This window comes from Peromyscus californicus, unplaced genomic scaffold (genome assembly GCF_007827085.1).
Source record: "Peromyscus californicus insignis strain IS unplaced genomic scaffold, ASM782708v3 Scaffold_8__1_contigs__length_139910024, whole genome shotgun sequence".
Lineage (NCBI taxonomy): Eukaryota > Metazoa > Chordata > Mammalia > Rodentia > Cricetidae > Peromyscus > Peromyscus californicus.
This window is the reverse complement of record NW_026294606.1, coordinates 65,877,049-65,901,730: the sequence shown is the minus strand read 5'-3', so window position 1 is coordinate 65,901,730 and position 24,682 is coordinate 65,877,049. Positions and strand designations below refer to the sequence as shown.

Here is a 24,682-nt window from a genome sequence, read left to right as displayed (position 1 = left end):
TCAAGTAATTCCATAAAAATGCAAGATAGGGCCTTTCAAGATGACTCAAGGGTAAGAGCACGTGCTGCCAATTCTGACGACCTGAGCTCTAGTCATAGAATTCACATGGTGCAAGGAGAGAGCTGACTCTAGGAAGGTGTTCTACAAAGACATGCATACACACTAGATAGATAGATAGATAGATAGATAGATAGATAGATAGATAGATAAATAGATGATGGATGGATGGATGGATAGATACATAGATAGATAGATAGATAGATAGATAGATAGATAGATAGATAGATAGATAGATAGATGCAGGGTAATAATAGTAATAAATTACTAGCCTTAAGTTCTCAGCTCTCATTTATTACTAGATCACAAAGTCTATAGATGAAGAGACCCAGTACTGACATTAACTAGTGACATTAACTCTTGAAAATCTAATATTTCATGCTTGTTCACAAATTCACCTTTCAGTGAGATTAGCTGAGCTACATGAAGAGCTGTGTGGATACACTTGACACTCACAGCTCTTAGTCTATTTTTCACATAGAAGTCCACACCAATTTAAGCTCGTCTTTTCCATCTTATTGGCTCCCGGTTTACCTGGATTTCAGTCTAGGGTTCCATGATTAAAAGTCACAGAAGTTCATTGTCTGTGTATCCTGCATATTGGGCGTTAACAGCTTAGATGCAAGATTGTAAAACATCGGTAGCGAACTTCTACCCTCCGGGGTTCTCCCATTGCGCTGTAAGCCTGTATTTAAGACCTCCTCCCTCCTTCAATAAACGACATTCGGCATTGAAAAGAAAAGAAATGACTACTGAAGGAGAATCAGCCTTCCCCAGGGAGGAGCCCCCTACTTAGTTATCTGTTATACAATAATTGGCCCTAAAAATGTGTATATAGACAAGCAATGCTAAATGGACTCAGCAGGTTGTATTTATGTACTTACTAACTTATATATAAATAATTAAATATAATTATAACAGGTATAAAAAAAAAAGTCACCCACCCAGCAAGTATCTGCTATTAGATTTTCACACAGCCTCCTAGGCATGGGTGTGTGCCTGTTTTAGAGAGCCCAAGGTCAATCACTGTGGCCTCCTAATCTCCCCTGGAATTCTTTCAGCTATTATGAGAATTGCTTCGGAATGATCTCCAGTAGCAAACTGGCAGTTCCTGCCCATCTCATCAGACAGTTTCAAGTTATCACTCACTTGCTTCGTTTTGTTTTCAGATTAAGACGTCGGTTATTTGGGCCACTCCGAATGTCTCCTTCTCCATTCCATTGTGGGTCATAATACTAGCAATCCTTCTTGGCTTGCTGGTTCTGGCCATATTAACTTTAGCTTTATGGAAGGTAAGCTAGTTTTTTTTTTCTTTTTTGCTTTTCCTTTGGAGTTCAGAAGCCATCGAGGGGGTGAAAGGATATTGTTGGGAATTATTAAATATAACAATAAAGCTTTAAGTTGCTGATTTTGATAAATCCTCAGGACAGAAGAAAATTGTGTCTATTTTGTTTTGGAATTTAACATGAATCAAGCTAATATCTTAGAAGATGGGGGGTTAACAGTTTCCATGCTGAAGTTTTTTTAGGGGGGTGATTTCTATTTGAGTGATAGGAATTGAGCCCAGGGCTTTGCACAGACTTAGACAAGCCTTTCTCTCCTGAATTACAATCCAAGCCATTATCTTGAAATTTCTTATACACTAATATATTGAATAATTGTCGTAAGATCTGAGCTCTTCTTTTCAATATGCTCAGAGTAATGCTATCATCATCAAGACTTCTTTTTCTTTTCAGTTAACCAGGAAGTTGTGTGTTTTATTGGCATGATCCTATCATCAATCCTTTGAATTTCTCTTTAAAAGCAATGCAACGATATAGCTCATATAGGTTGATTCTAATATTTTTTTATTTCAACTACTAGGCCAAATAGGCCATGCATAAGGTGTGTGGAGTTAGTTTTCCATCTCACCAATTAGACTGTCTTTCATAGGAAACCTTTACGAATTGTTAGCTATGTCCTGCTGAGGCTTGTTCTAGAAGTTTGGAAGAGCATCAGATTTATAGCCAAGTGACTTGTCCACCTGCCAAGTTCTACAGAGTCTCTCACTCTAAATGAAAAACAGTGTCACTGTGACTTGACTAGAAGACTAACTATCCCACTCACATCTTAGTCAGCCACTGTTGTGTGGCTCTCCAAGAGCATGGCATTTATAAATCTTGAAACAATGGGCAGCAGTATGCTTTATAGAACTGTAAACTTAGAAAACTTGGTTTGAGTTAAAGGATAGCTTTTCAAATCATTATCAGCTGCCTGTGCTGTCCTGGGTCCATACAGTCTCTGACACACATGTAGAGATAACTTTAGCATTATTCTGCTGTTTATGGTGACTGGGTAGCATTCTATATGCTAAATGAGAGAATACCCCACTGGTCTTACAGAAGAACTCTTTCTGTGTTCCCACATGAGAAACAACAAATAATAATTCATGTTCTAGGGTTCTAGGAAAATATGCAACCTCTAGGGTTAAATTCAATAGAAAGAAGATTCTGGAATCATCTTTACCAGAGTACTGGTAAACCTGTAGAAAGTCACAAGGATGTCCCATCCTACCTGGTGCTGTCGTTGACACAAATCACAAATTGGATCTTCCTTGAAATATTGTATGTCCCACCAAGTCCAGAAGAACAGACACAGAAATATCACTTCTTCCTGTAATGTGTCCTAAGTACCCTACAGAACACCACAGGAAACGAGACTTGGCAGGTCAGTTGTCATGCACCATGAGATAAGCAGACCGAAAAGCAGAGGGATCCTTAGAACACTGGTTATAGTACAGGAAATCATCTAAGGTGTGTGAGTGGTTTCCATAAAGTGAGGACATTCTGCCACTACTTCTTATGTGGCAGGAGAAAGGGCACAGATGCTCTGCCAACCTTGTCTGAGCAATGAATTCTCCCCATAGGTAATCAACACTCTGATTTTCACTCTCAATTTGGATAGCATCCATATATCCCCAGGTTTCTTACAAAACAATGTACAAAATGCACATTCCTTTTATTTCACAAACTCCCCAAATGACTTGATTTTTCTTTCTCCTAGTGTGGATTCTTTGATAGAGCAAGGCCTCCTCAGGACGAAATGACAGACAGGGAACAACTGACAAGCGACAAGACACCAGAGGCATGACTCGGAAACATGAAGACCTACAATTCAAACACTGGTCCTGTTCCCAGAAAGACAGAAGGGACACAAGAGTGAAGTGATCATAGCCTTCCATACCTGCCAGTGACGTAAGGACTGGAAGGGTACCTGATGATCACCTCATCTACTTCATGCATTGACATGGAGTGCAGAGAACCCTGTGGGAAAAGAAACCACCAACACTGTAGAAACAATCAGCAGTCATGACAATTTCTTTTGCGTCCACCATTTCACATCTGGCTGACATTTTGGAATGGCTGTGGGAACTCAGGCGGCTGTCCAGATCAGCCCAATATGACTTGCAGAAATGATTCCTACAGAGACGGGATGAACGGAGATTGAACACTACTGTAACCCAATGGAATCTCTGACACCTCCCTATGGAAGAGAAACCTTTCTAAGGATGTGATGGCTCAGGGAGACAAAGCAATATGTTGTCAGGACTGTGAAAGTACTTGTGGAACAACAAAGACCATTCCATTAAGTGAGGACAAAAAACTGTATTTATTTATTTTCCATTTCTCTAGGTAGAGAACCAGGCCATCTAGAGAATTTGGAAATTACGATATAGTTGGCTAGATTTCAACATCACTCAGCTTGTTTCTTCTTAAGACAATGGCTCTGCGCAGATAACATGTTCAATTGGGCTTCTATTTTTGTAAGACAGTGTTGCACACAAATTGGTATTAGGAGTCTGTGTTGCTTAATATCTTGCTGCCTTCTACCTGGAGTTACTTTTCTTCATGCTCTCCAGAAACTCACATCTGCATAATTCAACACAACATTTTGTATTTATAGTTCCTTTTATACATGTAAAAAAAACTATTTCCACTGATTTCTTTAAAGCATTAATTTCAAGATACTCACTACCCTAATGGTATTTAAAAGTACTGGCACAATTTGTAGAGTCCATATAAAAAATAATTTAACAATATGGGTGAATATTATTTTAATAGCTATAGTAAACACCAATATTTAGCTTGGGATCTACACACCTGTTTTGTTGTAATACCTCACACTTATATAAAAGAGAAAATGTGTTGAGTATAAATAAGATGGAGATACGTGAAGTTAACCAGGTGTGAGACAAATAGAAAACTCACTCCTAAGGACCTAACAATACTTTTTACAGCTTTATTACCTACTCCTTACTATTAATCTTTCCTCGAACGTAATCTTGGAAAATAATTACCATCATCTTTACTTAAGCATCCAGAAAATGTTGCTTAAAGCTCTTGTAAATAATCCATAATCATTTGTAATGTTACCATTTTGAAGTAATATTGACCAGCCAAATTCATAAGATGGTCTGCACAAGTTTATATCGTTTTTATAATAAGGAAAAATTGCTATGGAGAAATGCTGAACAAAATTTTATGTGCAATATATAAAAGACCTATGTATCTGAGGCATGTTTACACTGGCGTTAGTTATTTTTTAAATTAATATCCTGAATACTAAGTCTGATACAACAAGCTGACCAAAATCCTAACGTTTACAAAGCACTCTAGAAAATCTGTGTCTCAATTTCAACAGTGACACTTTATTTGAAAGATGAGCCAAACTCACAGACAGTAAATTTTATGTGGTGCCTTAACCTGGAAAGGAGCCACTTGGCTTCAGTTGCCAAAGTTCCTTGGAAAGCAAATGAAAGGCATAGAGACAGACATTGTTGCTGTTCATCTTCTCCTGCGTGCCAATTAAATCTGTCCTGGTAGCCGATTCAAGTTTATCAGGACCTCACATCTAGTTCCCAGTCTGTGTGGCTAGTGTCTGGGGAGTCTTGCACTTGCCTCAAAGAGTTTTGAGGATTCCATACCAGCCTCTGGAGTTGCCTTCGCTGTTAGTCTATTTGATAGAACCAGTTTCATAGACAGAAAGCCATCTATGTAATATGATTTGAGAGATGACGAACAGCTCTCTCTACGATACACCATGATTTAACTTTTGTGATTTCTGATGTGGGACCAATACAAACTCCTCAGAAGTTTGGAATGAATCTCTGGTCTTGAAAGAACTCAAGAGAACTCTTAGGGCTACACATAGGAACTAGAGGAGACAGTTTATACAGCCATATGGGGAAACTAGAGATGCCGGGGGAAGGCAGGACCAATACAGAAAAAAAGATATGGGGAAATCAAGGGGAAACCATGGCTTCCCATTGTCTCCACTATGGAAGTGCAGGGAGCTGTCATCCACATGCACACAGAAACCTGAGGTCAAGTGAGCCCTCCAGTGGTATGTTCTCAGACACCCCATCCTCACAGAGAACACTGAGTATACAACAATGCTCACAGCATTGCTGAGTCTTTCATAACTCATGTGCGGGGCTTCACCAGGAGACTATCTGTGTTTCTCTTCATCAAGTTCTTTTTTCTACTTCTTGCAGCTGTTTTGTTTCTACTTTGTTTGGTTTGGTTTGGTTTGGTTTTTTATAAGACACGGGGAAACGAGCAGATTTCGTAAACTTGGAGATTTTTATACAGTAAAGTAATAATGTTCTACTCATCACTGAAATCCAAATCTTTGAACTCTTGTTTTATTTAAATACATGTGTAGAAATGGTGGGGATTTTCATGTACCTATTTACATTGTCACCAATAAAATTAAAAGTTAAAGACACAAACGCATGTGTATGCAGCACCCCTCCATAGCCTCTGCATCAGCTCCTGTCATGTTTAAGTTCCTTTCCTGTAGTTGTTGTTTTTGCTCTTATGGCTCTTTGAGAGGCCCACCACCCAGCTCCCAAATGAATTACACATGAAGGCTTATTCTTGATTATAAATGCTGAGCCTTAGCTTGGCTTGTTTCTAGCCATATGTTCTTAAATTATCCCATCTATCTTTGGCCTTTCTCTATTCCTGTATACCTTTTCTTTCTTGCTTGCTCCATGTCTGGCTGTGTAGCTGGGTGGATGGGTGGCTGGGCCCTGAAGTCCACCTCCTTCCTCTTTCATTCTTTGATCTTTCCTCTTTTCCTCCCAGGTTTTTCCTTCTATATATTCTCTCTGCCTGACAGCCCTGCCTATCCTTTCTCCTGCCTTGCTATTGGCTGTTCAGCTCTTTATTAGACCATCAGGGGATTTAGACAGGCACAGTAATACAGCTTCACAGAGTTAAACAAATGCAGCATAAAAGAATGCAACACATCTTTGTGTCATTAAATAAATGTTCCACAGCATAAACAAATGTAACACATCTTTAACTAATATCCTGTAACACTTTCCTGACTTCCTTCGATGATGAACAGCAATATGGAAGTATGCTGTGGAATGTAATTCTGTATGCTGTGAATATATGTTGCTCTGATTGGTTGATAAATAAAATGCTGATTGGCCAGTAGTCAGGCAGGAAGTATAGGCAAGATAAGCAGACAAGGAGAATGCTGGGAAGAGGAAGGCTGAGTCAGGAGAAACCAGCCTGCCGTCCACAGAGCAGCATGTAATGGAATACATGTAAAGCCATGGGTTAACAGAAATGGGCTAAGTTTAAGTGTGAGAGCTAGTCAGTGGAAAGCCTGAGCTAATGGCCATGCAGTTTTGGTTGGTTGGTTGGTTGGTTGGTTTTGGTTTTTGTTTTTTGTTTTTTGTTTTTCATTTTTTGTTTTGGTTTATTGAGACAGGGTTTCTCTGTGTAGTTTTAGTGCCTGTCCTGGATCTCACTCTGTAGACTAGGCTGGCCTCGAACTCACAGAGATCCACCTGGCTCTGCCTCCCGAGTGCTGGGATTAAAAGTGTGCACCCCACCGCCTGGCTGGCCAAACAGTTTTAATTAATATAAGCCTCTGTATGTTTACTTGGGTCTGAGCAGCTGTGGACTGGGTGGGACATAGGAAAACTCCAGCTACAAAAGTATAAGCTGAAACTTTCCTCTCCAACTTGCTGTTTGGTCATGGTGCTTTGTCACAGCAATAGAAACCCTGACTAAAACAAGTGCTTAATGGCTTTTGCAGAGGACTAAAGTCCAGTTCCCAGCACCCACACCAGAGCAGAGGGCTCACAACCACCTGTAACTCCAGTTCCAGAGATCATAATCCCTCTTTTGACCTTCTTGAACACCCATACACACATGTACAGACCCCCACACACACACAGACATACACATAACTTAAAAAAAAAATACATGAGCAATATTTTGGAAAAAAGTATCACCAGGTTATATGTACAAGGCATATGTAAAACCCAAATATACTTTATGCCTAGATATGGATCTAATCCCTAATTATCTCAACGTGGTGTGAGTGTGAAATGTCTTTATAAGCTTATGCATTTGAACACTTGGGCTCCATCTGGAGACACTGTTTGGGGCAAAATCCTTAAGGAGAGTCTTATGAGAGGAAGCGCTCACTGACATGGGTGCTATAGACACTGAGAGTTTGAAACCAGGCCCCGCCCCACTTCCTGTCTACTCTCTGCTTTTTTGTTCCTTGCAATATTCAGATTCTCAGCCACACGTGTCAGCTGCCATGAACGCCACCCCACCTTACCCACCCACCCTAGTGGACTGTCCCCTCCCTAACCATGAACTAGGATAAATGTTTCCTCCTTCATGAAGCTCCTAGTCAGGTATTGGGTCACTGCAGTATAGAAAGTAACTAATACTCTCATCGTGCATCTCTGATAAGGATAATGACTGGTCATCCCATTACAGATACCAAAGGATAATGACTCTTCACCCCATAACAGATACCAAAGGTCTACTCAGTAAAATGTCACGCACTACCATCCCCCTCTTGTTGGAAGTAGCTGGTCATAAGTCTCAGATATTAAGAACAGTATTAAAATCAATACATTTATGCAGAGGGTCTCTCTGCTTTTCTTTTTTCACTAAATGAACTTTGTAAGGCTGGAGATTGCTCACTCAAAGGAAGTGAAGGTATTTATAGCTCTCCATAAACAACATGTTGCTCTTAAGAAAACTAAATGAATTTATACTGACCTAAACATACCTTTTCCTTCACAATCCTGTCATTGGTATTTAAACAGTTGCATGATTACTTCAAAGTTTTACTTTATTTTAATCTGTAGTACATTTAAAAATTAAATAAATTTAATGAACACACTTAACTTTGAGTTTTAATATTTGATCATGCACTCATCACACATCAATTTTTTGCTAATGCCCCATAAGTTATTTAACTTCTCACTACTTTTCTGAATGGCCTTCCTGAATCCCAATGAGAAGAACTTACATATGTCTACTTTCCCTGTAGCTTGGAGCAACAGGATGGGCCCTCTGCTTTATATTATACATCACACATTTTTATATCTAATGGCATATGATCACTCAGAGGGAATCATGCAAAACCAATGCCAAGTTTCAATATTCTTGGTGCTGAAGGTCAAGACAGAATCACCAGGTTAACACAAACCCATATGAATGGGGCTGGACTTGTCTGATACATACAGATAGCTATGACCTGGGCTAGCCCCAGTGGTCAAAGCTTATACATACTATTAGTGAAGACAAAGACAGACTCTTACTGGACTGTGCTGGTAGAAATTGCTTTATAGTTGCATGTAGGAGGTGGGGATTGGTCTACTAACCAATTCTTTGATAACTTGAACATCTCCAGCCATTTATGTGGATAACCCAACTGCACCAATACTCTCTAAACATTGATCTAACTCTCGGGTTCCTACATTAGATAAGATAAAATAAGGAGCAATCCTTGCAGACTTTACTGACAAGGTACAAGTCCTTGTGCATTTCCCACTTACTCTGTAAAATCTGTACCATTCCCCACAGAAGAACACCATAGAAAGACCCCTCTAGTACCTTCAGGAAGATCAGAGACTTGAAAACCTTTACCTTATAGCCATGAATATGAAGACTGCCTCCAGGGCATCTAATGTTCTTGGTTTTCCCTAAATACAAAAGATTTTTCTCTTACAGGACTTTAATTATTTTAAAATGTTGATTTCTTTTACGAGAAGTTTGAAGCATCAAAACATCAGACTTTAGACTCATTTGGAATCTGAGTAAAACCATATTTCCCCAGTGATGCTTCATTCAATGGTGAATTTAGCATTGAGTGTGTGCATAAGGTAGGACCCACTTGCCATTTTAAACTCTCCCAATCCTACCTCCAAAATACCATCTGTCTGACTCACTGCCTTCAGATTGTTTATGAGCAGATTTTCTGTTATTTATGATTGTTGGTCAAAATCCATATGGAAATGTATCCTGATACCATGGCCTCCAGACAATAAAAAGTCTCAGATTTTTATTCCACTGGTGCCATGATACAACACAGTAGGAATGTTCTTAACATCTGTGATGTTGCTTATTTTGATGGTCTGCTGTGCTGCAGAAACATCCATATCAGCAGCAAATTGCATTGCTAGCAAACTGTGAGGTGGGCTTTTCATAAAAGGTAGTTACAGTGTACCTCCCTGGTCTTGAACTCTTAGCTTTCATTCACTTGGTGTACCATAAGGTACATACAGATCTAAATGTTTATTACTCTGATGATTTTTTTATTTGAGAACATAGTATCTGGCCTATGTTCTGATCTTCCAAAGCTATCATGAATTGGACCACTTAAAACAACACAAATGTATTGTCTCAAAGTCTAAAAGATTAGGTGTTCTGCCACGCTCTGTCATGTGAGGGACACACCTGTTTCCCTGCCACTCTCCCAGCCCGTTCATCTTGGGCACTTAGGGTTTTGTAGAGCTATAGTACCAACATTACCTCTTTACCTGGTACACTCATGGCAATCCCCACAGCATCTTCCTTCTGTGTACGTCGTGACAACGTTCCCCATCTCTAAGGACACTAGTTACATTGAATCACGGTCTCTCCTACTGCCATCACTTAGATTTGCTTACCTCAACAAAGCGCTCTTTCCAAATGCGAACACACTCTGAGATTCTGGGTTCTAAGACATTAACATGCTCCTTTGTTTTATGGTTTTTGTGGGGAACAAATCAACTCAGCCTCGTCCTTCAGTAGTGTCTGCTGTGCAAGACATCTTGACAAAGTAAATGCCAAGTAAGGATAAGCTGAAGGCTTTAAAGACAATTACTTTATATTACTCCTTTAGCTTCCATTAATCCAGCAATATGCCTTAGCAATGGATTTATCAATATTTCCATCCATTTGCTAGTTCCATTTACACAATAGATTTTAACTACATTTTTAGGTCATTTACCCTCTGCTCTACTGTACACTTCAGTTTCTCACCACAATCACCCACATTCTTATTCTCCATTTTCATTACCCTTGAAATAATACATTTTTTTTCTCATGGACAATATGGATTATTGTAAATATTTTGATCATTAGAATTTTTACGTTGAATGTTTCCTGTGTGAATGGTGTAGACCCCAAAGCACTACTGAGACGTGGTAAAGCCACTAGGAAGTAAGGCCCAGTACAGGAGGCCCAGTGGGGCATGCCTGGAAGGGGGTTGGGGGACCCCACTCCCTTCCTTTCTCTCTGCTGCTGCCTGGCTTCTGTTGGAAATGGTTCTGTTCCACCACATCCCCCTCACTTTTGTCATTGAAAATCCTCACCAGAGATTTGCTGCAGTGGGACCACTTCACCATGGACTTGAACTTCCAAAACTATGGACTAAATGCAACTTCCCTTGCCAAGTTTATTATCTCAAACATTATGATAGGTGTGGAAAGCTGTCTCATGCAATGGGGTAGCTAAGTAAACTCCTTACCGGAAGGCCCTGATCCCTGCATTAGCAAGAAGTCACTGTTGATCTGGAGGCTTGGTCCCTGTACTCACTCACTGTTTAAACCCAGAATGATGCTGAGCTGAGAAAGCCGCTATCAAAACAGATGATGGAAACAAGATACTAAATCAAAAAATAACTAGAATTCTCTGGGAATATGCAGTACGTGGCACCAAGCCACATACGTGTGGTAGGACAGGGAGCTTGTCAAACAACAACAAGAAAGCCAGGCCCAGCAGTGCCATGGGTGGGGAGAGATACCTGACAGTGGACATCATTCTGATCTTACAAACAGGGGGACAGGCAGAGATAGCTCTCATCATCTCTTGCTTCCCATCCACCTGTCCACTCCTACCCCCACCTTCCATTCCACTGGTTTCATGAAGTGGACAGTCCCAGCTCTAGGTGGAAAAGAGGTACTGGGCTCAACTTCAAACACAGCAAGAAAAGAGAGGAGTTTGTCCCCTAAGAGCAGGGTAGGCAGCAGCAGATGGGGGAAGTTATTTTGAGTAAATGTCCCTACCAGATTGGCCCGTGGAGAAGCTCTTGATTGATTATTGATATGAAAGGCCCAAGTCACTATGGGTGGTGCCACCCCTAGGCTGCTGGTCCTGAGTGCTATAAAAAAGCAGGCTGAGCAAGCTATGAGAACAATAAAGAAAGCATCACTCCTCCATGGCTTTTGCATCAGCTCCTGTCTCCAGGTTCCTGCCCTGTATGAGTTCCTGCCCTGACTTCCATCATTAATGGAGAGTGACCTGAGAGTAGTAAACTGAAATAAAATCCTTTCTTCTCCAAGTTGTTATGGTCATGGTGTTTTACCACTGCAATAGAAACTCCAACCAAAACACCCACTAAGAGAGCAGCATAATAGCTAAAGTGTGTACAAGGCTGCTAGATATAAAATAAAGAACTGAATCCTTCTACTGAGATTCACACAAATCATTAAACATTGTCAATGTCTTTTGACGCCTAAAGAGATTAGCAGATGCTTTTCTGATTTTCAAAATATCTGGTAATAGAAATCCTCATGTTACCAGTCATTGATCAGAATGGGAGCTGACCACCAACTCCACAGGGATTTGGGGATTTGAGAACCATATATTTTATCAATATTCCTGATAGCAGAAATCTATGTGCTAAAAGCCTAAATGATCTTACAATTAAATTCAAGGAAAATATATCTAAACATTTTCTATTTCACTTTAGAAAATGATGAATTCACATAAATGTGTTGTCCTGTCCACAAACCATTGCTGTCTAATGGCCCCATTGCCTGAGAGGCAATTATGATATTTCATTTTCATCTTTTGCAAACCAAAACTAAAGGATTAGCCCTGACCAATAGAATTCCAATTTAACCCTCAATCTAGGAGGTTCTTCTGATTTTGTTAACATCAATATTTGTTCAAAAGCAATTCAGGTGATGTGATGTTTAGATGTCATACAGTAAAATATTATATTAATAATAGAAAGAATTAATTTCTAACTCACCATGTATAACTGAGAAATGGAGAAGGCATTCTCTGGGTCAAGGAAAGGTCATGATGTTTTTTATTCTCTGGCAATCTACTATTTAAAAAATCTTGGGAATAACACCACTTCACATTGGGAAATATGTATCTTTCTCTTTATGTGTCTGGGCTATATTGTCTTTATGAATTCATGCTTCTCTTTAGGAGTCAGAAGGCTGTGGATGTGAAGTGTGTGTAGCTATGTCCAGATATTATTTAAGAAAGAGTGAGAAGAAAAATATGTGTCTAGAGGAGTGTCTATAATGCTCACTATTGTGGTTTAAATGGGAAATGTTCCCACAGGCTCGTGTGTTTGAACACTTGGTCCCCAGCTGGTGGCATTCTTTCTGGAAGGTTCTATAACCTTTAGGAGGTAGAGCCTTAGGGGAGGAAGTAGATCACTAGTGGCGGGTTCTGAAGTTCTATAGCTCAACCCCACTTCCTGTTTGTTCATTCTCTGCTTCCTGGCTGTGGGTGTATTATAACCAGCTGCCTCCTGCTTCTGCAATCATGTGTTCTCCGTCATGTGGACCGTGTCCTCTCAAACTGTGAGCCAGAGTATACCCTTTCTCCTTCAAGCTGCTTCTTGCCAGGTGTGTCACAATGAAAATGTCACAATGAGAAAGCTAGCTAACAGACAGACTGATGGAAAAACCTCAGTGGGGCTGCACAAAATGAGTCAAACCTATCATAAAGCAGCCCAAGTTCATCCTCCTTGCCATTAGGCAGTGAGGAATGTTCTAGAAACAGACAACCATACAGCACAGTAAGTGGTAAGGTACCTTCCCTCAAAGCAACAGTAAGGAATGCCACAAAACTAAGTTTTCTATGGGGAAGAAAGCAATAGAGAAGGGACGCATCCCTAAAGAGCTTCATTTTAAAGAGATTCCACCAGGGACAATGGGAAAGTCATATTATTTGTGACTGTCATCTGCATAGCAATGGCAACTGTCTTTCTTTGACTCTTGTTTTTAGAAGGACTCTGGCAGTGGGATGTGAGCAATGGGGAGGCAACATGTTGAAAACACATGAGGATTAACAAAACTAAATCTCCTTTACCTCTGACATCCCCACATGATGGACATGCCAGGGTATAATACCAGGAGAATGAGAGACCCCAAGAGTAGAACTACCTCTCTCCAAAACCAGAATAGAGCAGATGACTCCTGCCAACCCACAGACCCCCAAAACAGCATCTTGATCAGGAATACAATTTCAGAGCCCACTCTTATCCATTATGATGTCATCTCTCTGTGGGGTAAATGTCCAGCACAAATAAAACGAAGCGTGACACGCTTAAAATCTTAGCTCCTCTATATGTTATTTAGAGCACCAGTTCTCAATGTGTGGATCATGACCCTTTCGGGGTCACATATCAGATATTTACATTACAATTCATAACAGCAGCAAAATTACAGTTACGAAGTAGCAATGAAATAATTTTAAGGTTGGGGGTCCCCACAGCATGAGGAACTGTATTAAAGAGTCACAGTATTAGGAAGGCTGAGAACCACTGAGCTAGAAGGACAGGATCCCATCAAGGTGGTTATGAGGAATACTCAGCAGCAGAAGGGGTTTGCTGTAACCCAGAAACATGAAAGATACTTCTACTCACGTCCACCCACTCATTCACATACAGATAATCAAAGATAATCTAAGATAATCACAAAACTCTCTCTATGCTAGATGAGGGCTCCTTTAGAAAAAAATGAAAAAAAAAAACACCCTCGTGTTATATATCCCATGACGTAAATACAATAAAACTCCCATACATGTTTACGTAAATAACATACATATGTATGGTGTGCACTCACAGTATATGTATTGAACTTTTTTCATGTGAGTTAATCTACCAGGATATGGGGATTCTCACATTCAATAATGTATGTGCTGTTTGGCTTCTGTTTTGAAAGCCAGCCAATTATTGCCACCAGAATGAAGCCCTTGCATACCGTTGTCTTATCCCATCATCTAACTAGGGGGTCTATTTTCCTGTCTCTCTTTCATTCTTAGTATGAACAACCTGTGAGTCAGTACAAGAGAACTATCCTTCTTAGGTGAGAACCAAGATTTTCTTTTGATTAAAATGATCTTGATTTTTAAAAGCCTTTGACCTATCTCTGTTAAGAATTCTATTTTCTCATACCATTGGGCTTCAACATATATCCAAGGGGGTTGGAGGAAAAGCACTGTCAGCCAAGTACTTAGCATTGAAGCTGCAAATCTGTGTCTCACACTTTTAAACTCACATGAGAAAAACAGGCTCCTTTAGTAGTTTCATTCCAGACAAAAGTTATGAGGAGGGAGAAAGAGTGAAGGTTTCCATCTGGAGGGAGTTAAGTTTTGTGGCTGGCAGAGAGTAATGTGGCTGCTCCTCTCATGCAGCCATCTTGCTTTTGCTCAAAAATGTGTGTGTTTCTTAATGTTTTCAGTTTTATTAGGAAAGAAAAAATATAGCATGTTTTTTATAGAGAAAATCTAGGGGTTTATTTACGTTGTTAACCTGTTTTTGCCCTGGATATACTGACCAGGAAGAAGCCATTAAGGAAAACTGGGAGGGCTTGAGGAAACTTTAAACCTTGTTTAGCAATTAATTGTTGGGTACAATTAGAGCTTTTGATAAGTCACACACATAGAGTCCTGTGTGAGTGTGTGTTTACATGTGTGTGTGTGTGCATGAACACACATATCCCTGTGTGTGAATGCAGACACCACACATGCCGTGTTTGTGACTATCAGAGCATGATCTGGGGGTAGTTCCATGTCTTCCACCTATTTGACAAAGGGTCTGTGGTTGACCACTACCTACACCAGGCTAGCTGGCCCAAGTTTCTGGAGATTCTCCTGTCTCTGCCCCCATCTCACAGTAAGAACACTGGAATTGCTGATGTGTTCACTACCACACACAACCTTTACACGAGTTCTGGGGATTCAGACTTGGGTCCTCATACTTGTACAGCAAGTGCTTTACCCACTGAGGCATCTCCCAAGCTCCCTAAAGTCCTTCTTTTAGATGGTTTAAAGCCTAAAGTCTTCATATATCTGTTCCTGCTCTGCTGCCTGCATTGAAGTCACTGTGAACTAGAGACTAGATGGGCTTGAGGATGCTGGTAATGATGTCCCCACATACCTACTAGTCATCAGAGAATGAGCTACCCTTGCTCTAACGTCTCTTGTCTGATGACCTGCACCATTTTGGTTAGGGTAGGATGATGCTGGCATTTAACAGCATTTTAACATGGAAAAGTCTCCACTTGGGTATAAAACAATGGTTCACCTATGTTAAAATGTGAGCTACTTTGCATATTGCTGCCTTAAATTGTTTAAAGAGTGTTTAAAACCCTTCTCTAGTTTGATGAGAGAGAGTATTTTTGAAAAGTTCTTTTATTTACAAATAAGTTCAATTTCTGAGAAGCAGTTCACCAGTGGGTTCCTGAGTAAATTCAAAGGCAACATTGCCTAGGGCATTTCCTCCAAATGTAGTGTGAGTAAGCCCTTTGAATTCTGAAAGCTGGGCAGAAAATTCTCCCACATGCTGAGAACCACACTTTTCCCATGAAGTCCTTGGGGAGCTGGTTCCAGGATCCTTAAAACTGAAACCTACAGAGAGATGCTCCAATTCCCTAAATAAAGGACCACAGTGTTTCAATATAACTTGTGCACAGGCTTCCCTATACTTTAAGTCATCTCTAGATGACTTACAATAGCCAAAATAGTGGAAGGACCCACTCTATACCCTGAATAGTTGTTATATTATATTGTATGGAGAATGATGGAAAGGTTGTTAAAACAAACACATTCTTTTCAAATATTTTTGATCCACATTTTGTGGGATATACATACATACATACATACATACATACATACATACATACATTTAACATATAGTTAAATGTATTCTCTCAAGACTGACTTCCATGGTGTTCTATATTTATTTGTGATACTTGAGGAAGCAAAACAACATCGGTCCTCTAAAAATGTGTAATTCCTCAACAACTGAACCCAAAAACGCTAAAAGAGGTTAAATGCCAGGTGGAGATTTCAAGAGTTTACTAGCAAAGACAAGCAATGCCTAAAAGAGGATAAAACAAGCAGATTACTTCAACCCAGGACCTAGATGAGAAGGTCGGCAGCACAGCAGAAAAAGTCAGCATAATGGAGAAGAAAATCAAAATATGAACAGAATAGTTAATAGTATGGAAAAAACTTGAGCAAGGTAAGTAAGATTGATTTTAAAAAAATAGAATGCTGGAAATGGTTCAAATAAAACGTACAGTGGAAAGCATCGCAGATAAACTGTCAAGCAGAAGAAAGAACATCAGGGAAAGAGGACAAAATAAATAAAATACTGCAATCAAACATTTTTAGGAAAAACAAACAAACATGACCACAGCATACAAGAATTCTGAGATCCAATCAAGAGACCAAACCTAAAAATCCATAGGCAAGAAGAAGAGCTGAGATAAACACAAAAGGAATAAAAAGTCTGTTCAATGAAATCACAGCAGTTTTCCCAAATCTAGAAAAATAGACATCCAAACATAAGAGGCATTTAAAGTCCCAAATAGACGTGATGAGAGAAGAACCTCTTCATGACATATTATACTTGAGGTTCCAAAAAATTCAAAGCAAAGAAACAATATTTGAAGTTATAAGGGGGAAATGCTAGCTCACAAAGGTAGAAATATCCAATCTTTCATCCATAACCTTAAAATAATAAAAAAAATGATGTGTTTCAGCCCTAAAAATAACTAACTACCAAGAAGATCAATAGATTCAGCAAAGCTGTCTTATAAAATTAAAAAAGAAAAGAGTGACAATTCCAGACAAGAACAAATTAAGGCAATTCATAACCACCAATCAAACATTTCAGAAGTTTCTCAAAGGAATATTTATACATAGAAGGAGGAGAAACAGGAGGAGCAGGAACAGGAGGAGAGGGGGAGAAGGAGAAGGAGGTCTCAATAATGAGAACTCAGGCAAGAATAAATTTCATGAAGGGAACTGGTGAACAAGAAAGAGATAGGGAGGAATCTATCATGGCCAACAGTTGACCAGTAAACCTCTAATACTAATAAGGGACAAATGAAAAATAATAATCCAACCAGAAAGACAACCAATAAAATTACAGGAATGAGTAAATGTTTTCCAATAGTAACTTTAAATGTAAATGGACTCAACTCACTTTCCTGGTCAATAACGAAACCCAGACTGACTATGTATTAATACACTTTGTCTCCAAGAAACACACCTCACTGCTAAAGACACTCACAGTGTGAAGAGCAAAAGGATGGAAGACAATCTATTAAGCAAATGGAAGCCCCAAACAAGCTGACACCCTTATGGAATCCAGAAAGTGAACTTCAAACAAAATTAGTCAAAAGAGATAAAGAAGGCCATTACATAGCAATAAAGGGAGCGATTCATCAAGAATATATGACAATTATATATACATATGTGTGTGTGTGTGTGTGTGTGTGTGTGTAGATGTAACCAACCGTCTTATTAAATAAGAAACACAGAACCAATACAAAGAAGAAAGCCAAGAGATCAGAGCTAAGAGCCTTACCCGTCTGTTGCAGCTAGCCTCTTCAGCCAAGAGAGACCTACTTCCTGTGTGTTTGTCTTTATATAGACTTTCTGTTCTGCCTTCTCATTGGTTGTAAACCCAACCACATGACCGCCTCGTCACTGCCTGTTTGTACAGACCTCCAGATCTTCTATGGTTGGTATTGAGATTAAAGGCATGTGTCAATGCTGGCTGTATCCTTGACCACACAGAGATCTACCTAGCTCTGCCTACCAATTGCTAGGATTAAAGGCATGTGCCACAAACGCCCAGCTCTGCTATGGCTTGCTATTAGCTCTGACCCCCCCAGGCAACTTAATTTATTAACATACAAATAAAATCACATTTCAGTACAAATAAAATATCACGATATACATGCACCAAGTATTGGGACTTCCCATTTCATAAAACAGTAATGGGCTTGAAAGGTCAGATAGGTCTTAATACAATGATAATGAATGATTTCAACAGGCCATCCAAAAAAAAATTAACAAAGAAACCTCTGGGCACATAGATCAAATGGACTTAATAAGTGTAACAAGGTATTCCATCTAACAGATACCAAATATACATTCTTCTTAGCAGACTATGGGATCTTTTCTAAGATAGATAACACTCTAGGTCACAAACCAAGTCTTGCTAAGTAGTAAAGAATCAAAATTATTCTATCAGATCACAATGTAATAAAACAAAAAAATTAGTAACAAGAAAAACTATACAAATACATGAACACTGAACTATGCAGCCTTGAGTAACATGGGAGTCATTGAAGAAATCATGGAGGAAATTTTGAAATTCCTAGAGTCAGATGAAAATTAAAATGTAATTTACCTGAACCTTAAGAACACAGCCATGGCATTTCTAAAAGGAAAGTTTCTGACTGTGAGTGCTTACATTTAAAAATAAGTGAATAAATAAAAATAAAAGATCTCAAACAAGTAGCCTAATAATGTACTTCTTGTTCTTAGGATAGTAAGAACCATCTAGACCCCAAACTGGTAGACAGAAAGAACCAATAAAAGTCAGGGAATAAAGGAATGAAATGGAAACTAAATTTACATTACATAGGAGCAAGCAAAGAGTGGATTCTTTGAAAAAATAAACAACATTGATAAACCCATACCTGAACTAACTAAAAGAGAAAGAAAACCCAAATTAATAAAATTAGACATTGGAAAAAAAGAGAGGTTACTACATATTCTGATGAAATACAGAGAATCATTAGGGAATACTTTGAAAACATGTACCAAAAAAGCTGGAAAACCTAGAAGAAATGGATAAATTCTTAGATGTGTCTAGCCTGCCAAAATTAAATCAAGAATATAAACAACTTAAACAGTTCCATAACAATCCACAAAACTGAAAAAGTAATAAAGTCTCCCAACAAAGACAAACCTAGGCTTTAAAGGATTCACTGCCAAATTCTACTAACAAAGAATTCTAAAGAGTCAGTTCTTCTTCAACACTGATGCTCCACAAACTGTTCTCAAATAATGGAAGGGGGATGAGCTGTACCAAACTCATCCTATGAAGCCAGAACCACCCTGATACCAAAGCTACATATGGACACAACCAAAAAAAGTAAACTAGCCCAATTCCCTTAGTGAGAAGAGACACAAAATTGTCAATAAAATTCTAGCAAACTGGATTAAAAAAACACACTGAGATGATCACACAGCAAGAACAAGTTGGCTTCATTCCAGGCATGCAAGTTTGTCCTACATGCAAATCAAGAACTATAAGACGCTGCCACACAAACAGACTTAAGGACAGAGATCACAGCATCACCTGGATAGATGCAGAAAAGGGCTTTGAGTAAGTTCAATATTCCTTCATGATAAAAAGCCTGAATAAATTGAGAATAGAAGGAATATATTTCAATGCAATAAAGGCCATATATGACAACTATATAACTAATGTTATATTAAATGGGGAAGCCTTAGAACATTTCCTCTAAAATCTGGAATAAGACAAGCATGTCCACTCTCTCTACTCTTACCCAACAAAATTCTTGAAATTTTAGCAACAGCTACAAGGCAAGAAAAATAAATATAAATATGAAAAGAAGAAATGAAATAATACCTGTTTGCCAGTGAAATAATGTTATATACTTAGAAGACCCTAAAGACTCTCACAGAAAATTTTTGGAATGATAAGTACTTTCAACAAAATATCAGGGTCAAAATCAAAATACAAAAACCATTTGCTCTCCTATATACCAGTAGCAAACTCACCAAGGAAACAACCAGGAAAAAAAATCCCATTCACAATAGCTTCAAAAGAAATAAAATATCTAAAAATAATCTTAATCATGGACGTGAAATGTCTCTACAATAAAAACTTTAAGACAGTGAAGATGGAAAGCCAATCTATGTTCACAGATTGGCAGAATTGATATTGTAAAGATGGCCATATTTCCAAAAGCAACCAACAAATTCAATACAATTCCTATCAAAATTCCAATGACATTTTTCACAGAACTAGATAAAACAATTCTAAAATTCACATGAAAGTATAAAAAATCCCTCATGTAGCCAAAGCAATCTTTAGCAGAAAGAGTAATGCTTAAGATACCACAATACCTGATTTAAAATTATTTTACAAAGCTGTAGTAACAAAAACAGCATGGAACAAAATAGCATGAGAATAGACATGTAAAGCCACGGAACAGAAGAGAGGACTGGGAAAGTAAACCCACACATACAGTGGAGAAAAGACAGCCTCTTTAACAAACTGCATTTCTACATGCAGAAGAATGAAACTAGATCCATATTTCTTAGCCTGAATGAAAATTAATTCAAAGTTGATCAAAGACCAAAACTCTAAGATCTGAAACTGCTAGAGGAAACGTGGTAAATCACTTCAAGATAGAAGCATAAGGCAAAGACTTTCTGAAAAGGATTCCCATAACACAGGAAATACTCCCAAGAATGAGATTCCATGAATTAAAAAGTTTCTACACAGCAAAGGAAATAATCACCAAAGTGAAGGGACACACACACACACACACCACCACCACCACCACCACCACCACCACCACCACCGCCGCCGCTGCTGCTGCCACCATTTAGAAAATTCTTTGTCAACTACACATCATACAAGGAACTAACATCTAGATTCTATGAAGAACTACAAAAAAAACCAACAACAAAAACCCAACAGCAACAAAAAAATCAAATTAGTGGGACAATTAACTGAATAAACAGACCACACACACACACACACACACACACACACACACACACACACGAAGTACAAATGACAAACAAATGTTTGAAAAAACGTTCCTGTGCCCTTCCAAATTAAACTGCTTTTGGACTCCATCTCAACCCAGTCACACTGGCTATCAGCAAGAAAACAAGTGTTAACAAACACTGAGGAGGAAGTAAAGAAAAAGGAACTCTTTTTTTTTTTTGGTTTTTCGAGACAAGGTTTCTCTGTGTAGCTTTGCACCTTTCCTGGATCTCGCTCTGTAGACCAGGCTGGCCTCGAACTCACAAAGATCCGCCTGCCTCTGCCTCCCAAGTGCTGGGATTAAAGGCGTGCGCCACCACCACCCGGCTGAAAAAGGAACTCTTACACAATGCTGGTGAAGGTGAAAATGTGTACAACCACTAAGGAAATCACAACAGAATTTTCTCAAAAAACTAAAAAACAGTACTTGGTGATCCAGCCATACTGCTCAGACATATGTCTGAAAGTTCACATGGCACAGAGTCACTTTCATACCATGTTGATGCTGCATTATTCACAATAGCCAGGAAATGGAATCCACCTAGATTTCCACCAATAATTGGATGAATAAAGAAAATACAGTGCATATACACCTGGAGTTTTATTCAGCTACAAAGAAAAATGAAATCATGGCATGTGCACAAAAATAGATACAACTGTAAATCATTATGTTAAGTGAAATAAGATTCAGAAGGAGAAAAATTACCTGTTTTCTTTCGTATGTGGAACGTGCATTCTAAGTGTGTGTCGGGGGGCGGGGTGGGAGGGTAGGTCATGGAACAAGAAAGGCAATCTTAAGTGAAAGGCAGAAGAGAGAGTAATAGAATTGATTTGACATAAAAGCAGAAGGGGGAGGTATTTGGGCAAAGGAAGGAGCGAGCCAGAGGGAGCAGGGAGAGTGGAGGAGAACTGGGAAGAGGGATGAGTAGAACAAAGCATAATGACACACATCAATTAAAACATCATAATGAAATATATTACTTTGTATGCTAAATTAAAAATAAAAGCAAGAATGTGGATCAGTCTAAAAAGGACATTGTATATGTCAAGATACATATTAGAATCTAATAACATTATTTGAATTTTTTTTTTTTTTTTGGTTTTTCAAGACAGGGTTTCTCTGTGCAGTTTTGGTGCCTGTCCTGGATCTCCCTCTATAGACCAGGCTGGCCTCGAACTCGCAGAGATCCGCCTGGCTCTGCCTCCCGAGTGCTGGGATTAAAGGCATGTGCCACTGTTGCCTGGCCATTGTTTGACTTTTTAAAAACAAAAGAAGCCAGAGCATCATCTATTTGGAAAGTCAGTTGAAAGCAATACATCTCTTCATTCACAACATCTACAAATGCCCTAGCAAATTCCTTAACAGTTGACTTTCTAATCTCATTCCTTCACCATCCAAACAGGCTGTGGTCCAATGGACATCCCCATAGCTTGTCTCAAACATTACTTGAGCAGTGTAAACAGGATGCTTCACCTCTAAATATTTTCTAAAAGTCACTCAAACTTCTCTGAAATTAACATTCTACCAATAGGCACCTGCTCTATGCTATTTGCTTTACCAAACATTTCATAGTTTTCTATTTATCAGTCGCTTGTCTTCTCACTCTCTTTTAGATATCATGGGCATGAACTTTCCACATGCAGCTCAACTGTCTCTCTTTCAGAATCATGTCAACCCCCAGATAATTCATCCAGTGTGCCTTATGATTTCTAGCCTTGTCTCACCTTTTTTGGGGGGAGGGGCATTTGTTTGTGTGTTTGTTGTGGTATCTTTGTCTTCCTACATACTTGCACTGTAAATGTGAGCCTTTCCTCACTAGTGTGTCTATGGGCTCAATCCTTCTACACAGATTGAACATCTCCATATTAATAATGTGTCCCCAAACACCCCGAAATGAAGCCCGTGCACAAGTAAACCCAACTAAACTCATGGTCAAAGACGCTTTCTGGGTCCAGGTATGACGGCACAAGTCTGTAATCTTAGAACACAAGAAGATGAACCAGGATAACTACAGTTTTGTGGCCACTTTGTTAATAATGAAATAAAACTGAATTTTAAAATAAAAGGCAGAGACTGCAGCTCAGTGGTAGAGTACTTATTTGGCACACACAAGGCCTTGCATTCAATTCCTAATATTACATAGCAACTTGATTCAGACGTTGATATATATTTGAACTCCACGTGTGAAACTTTGGATCTGTGCATCAATACCTAGAATTCTGGCCTCTTTGAACTACTAAATCAGTAACAGGCTCAAATTCTGCTGTAGTAAGCGACTCTTGTCTAGAGTGACAGGGCCTCTTCAGACCCCTTTGTGCTTTCTGTTCAACCACAGTTAACACCTAGCCCTCTTCAAGTGATTAAGGGGGACAACTGGAATTGGTAGGCTCTGATCTTGGAAGGAAAGTTTTGATCGTAAGAAGCTCATACAACAGACCTTTATACACAGAAAGTAAGCCTGTCCTTGTTTCTTTTTAAATTTACGTAAGCAGATTTCTTTTCTATTATTCTTTGATGGTTTCATAGACATATATCTTACATACGTATCTATCAACCCCCAAAAGTCCCCTCCCACTTCCACATCTTTTATTTTTTGTTTTCAGTTTTGTTTTGTGACCTACTGAGTTTAAATAGGGTTATCTATGAGAGAGAGAGAGAGCGAGAGAGAGAGAGAGAGAGAGAGAGAGAGAGAGAGAGAGAGAGAGAACTTGTTCTTTGCTCTTTGATACTGAATAACCCAGTGACAACATATGCCTCTCTGACATGTTTTAAAAAAAAGACAAGTTGAGGGGCTTTTATGAAACAAATTGGTAAAATATGGAGAAAACCAAATGAAATTATTTAATGATGACAAATCATTTTTTTAAATTACTACAATTGAAAAAACAACCTCCTGGTGATAATTAACACTTTGGTTGTACACAATGGCTCATACTTACAGCCCCAGCTAAAACAGACAGATGTCTCAAGCACAGCTGTTCCAGTCCTGCCTGAACATATAACAAGAGTCTATGAAAGAAGGGGATTTAAGGATTGAAAGCTTTATTTTTGGCTAGTAGTTTCAGAAGATTTATTCTATGATCCCTTGGCATCATGAATTTGGATAGAATATCATGGTAGCAGGAGCCTGCAGCAGAAGCTATTTACTTCTTGGTGGACAGGAAACAAAGAAGAATACAAAAAGAGCCAGGGCAAGATGTAATCCCAAGTGAGATTACTCCAACTAGAATTCCCCTTCTACCCTTTACCTGCTCCCAATAGTGTCATTATATTATGAATCCATCAAGGGATTAATCCATTGGATAGGTCTCTGGAAACTCTTTCATAGACACACTCTGAGACATGCTGAAGTAATCCTCCAGGAATTTCTTAATCCTCTCCAACTGACAACCCAAACTAACCATCACAGCCATTAGGAGACAGGTAAGAAACCAACACAGGGCTGGGAGATGTTCTGTGCATCTCAGCACTTGC

General features: G+C 39.0%; 1 protein-coding gene across 1 annotated transcript in view; it reads left to right on the top strand.

The window, feature by feature from the left end:
• Positions 1-5,827, top strand: part of Itga8 (integrin subunit alpha 8) — a 178,238-nt gene extending 172,411 nt beyond the window's left edge. The window contains exons 29-30 of the mRNA XM_052728122.1: positions 1,227-1,349; positions 3,100-5,827. Coding sequence (XP_052584082.1) covers positions 1,227-1,349; positions 3,100-3,186 — 210 coding nt within the window. The 3' untranslated portion in view covers positions 3,187-5,827. The remainder of the gene's footprint in view (positions 1-1,226; positions 1,350-3,099) is intronic.
• The last annotated feature ends 18,855 nt before the right edge of the window (positions 5,828-24,682 follow it).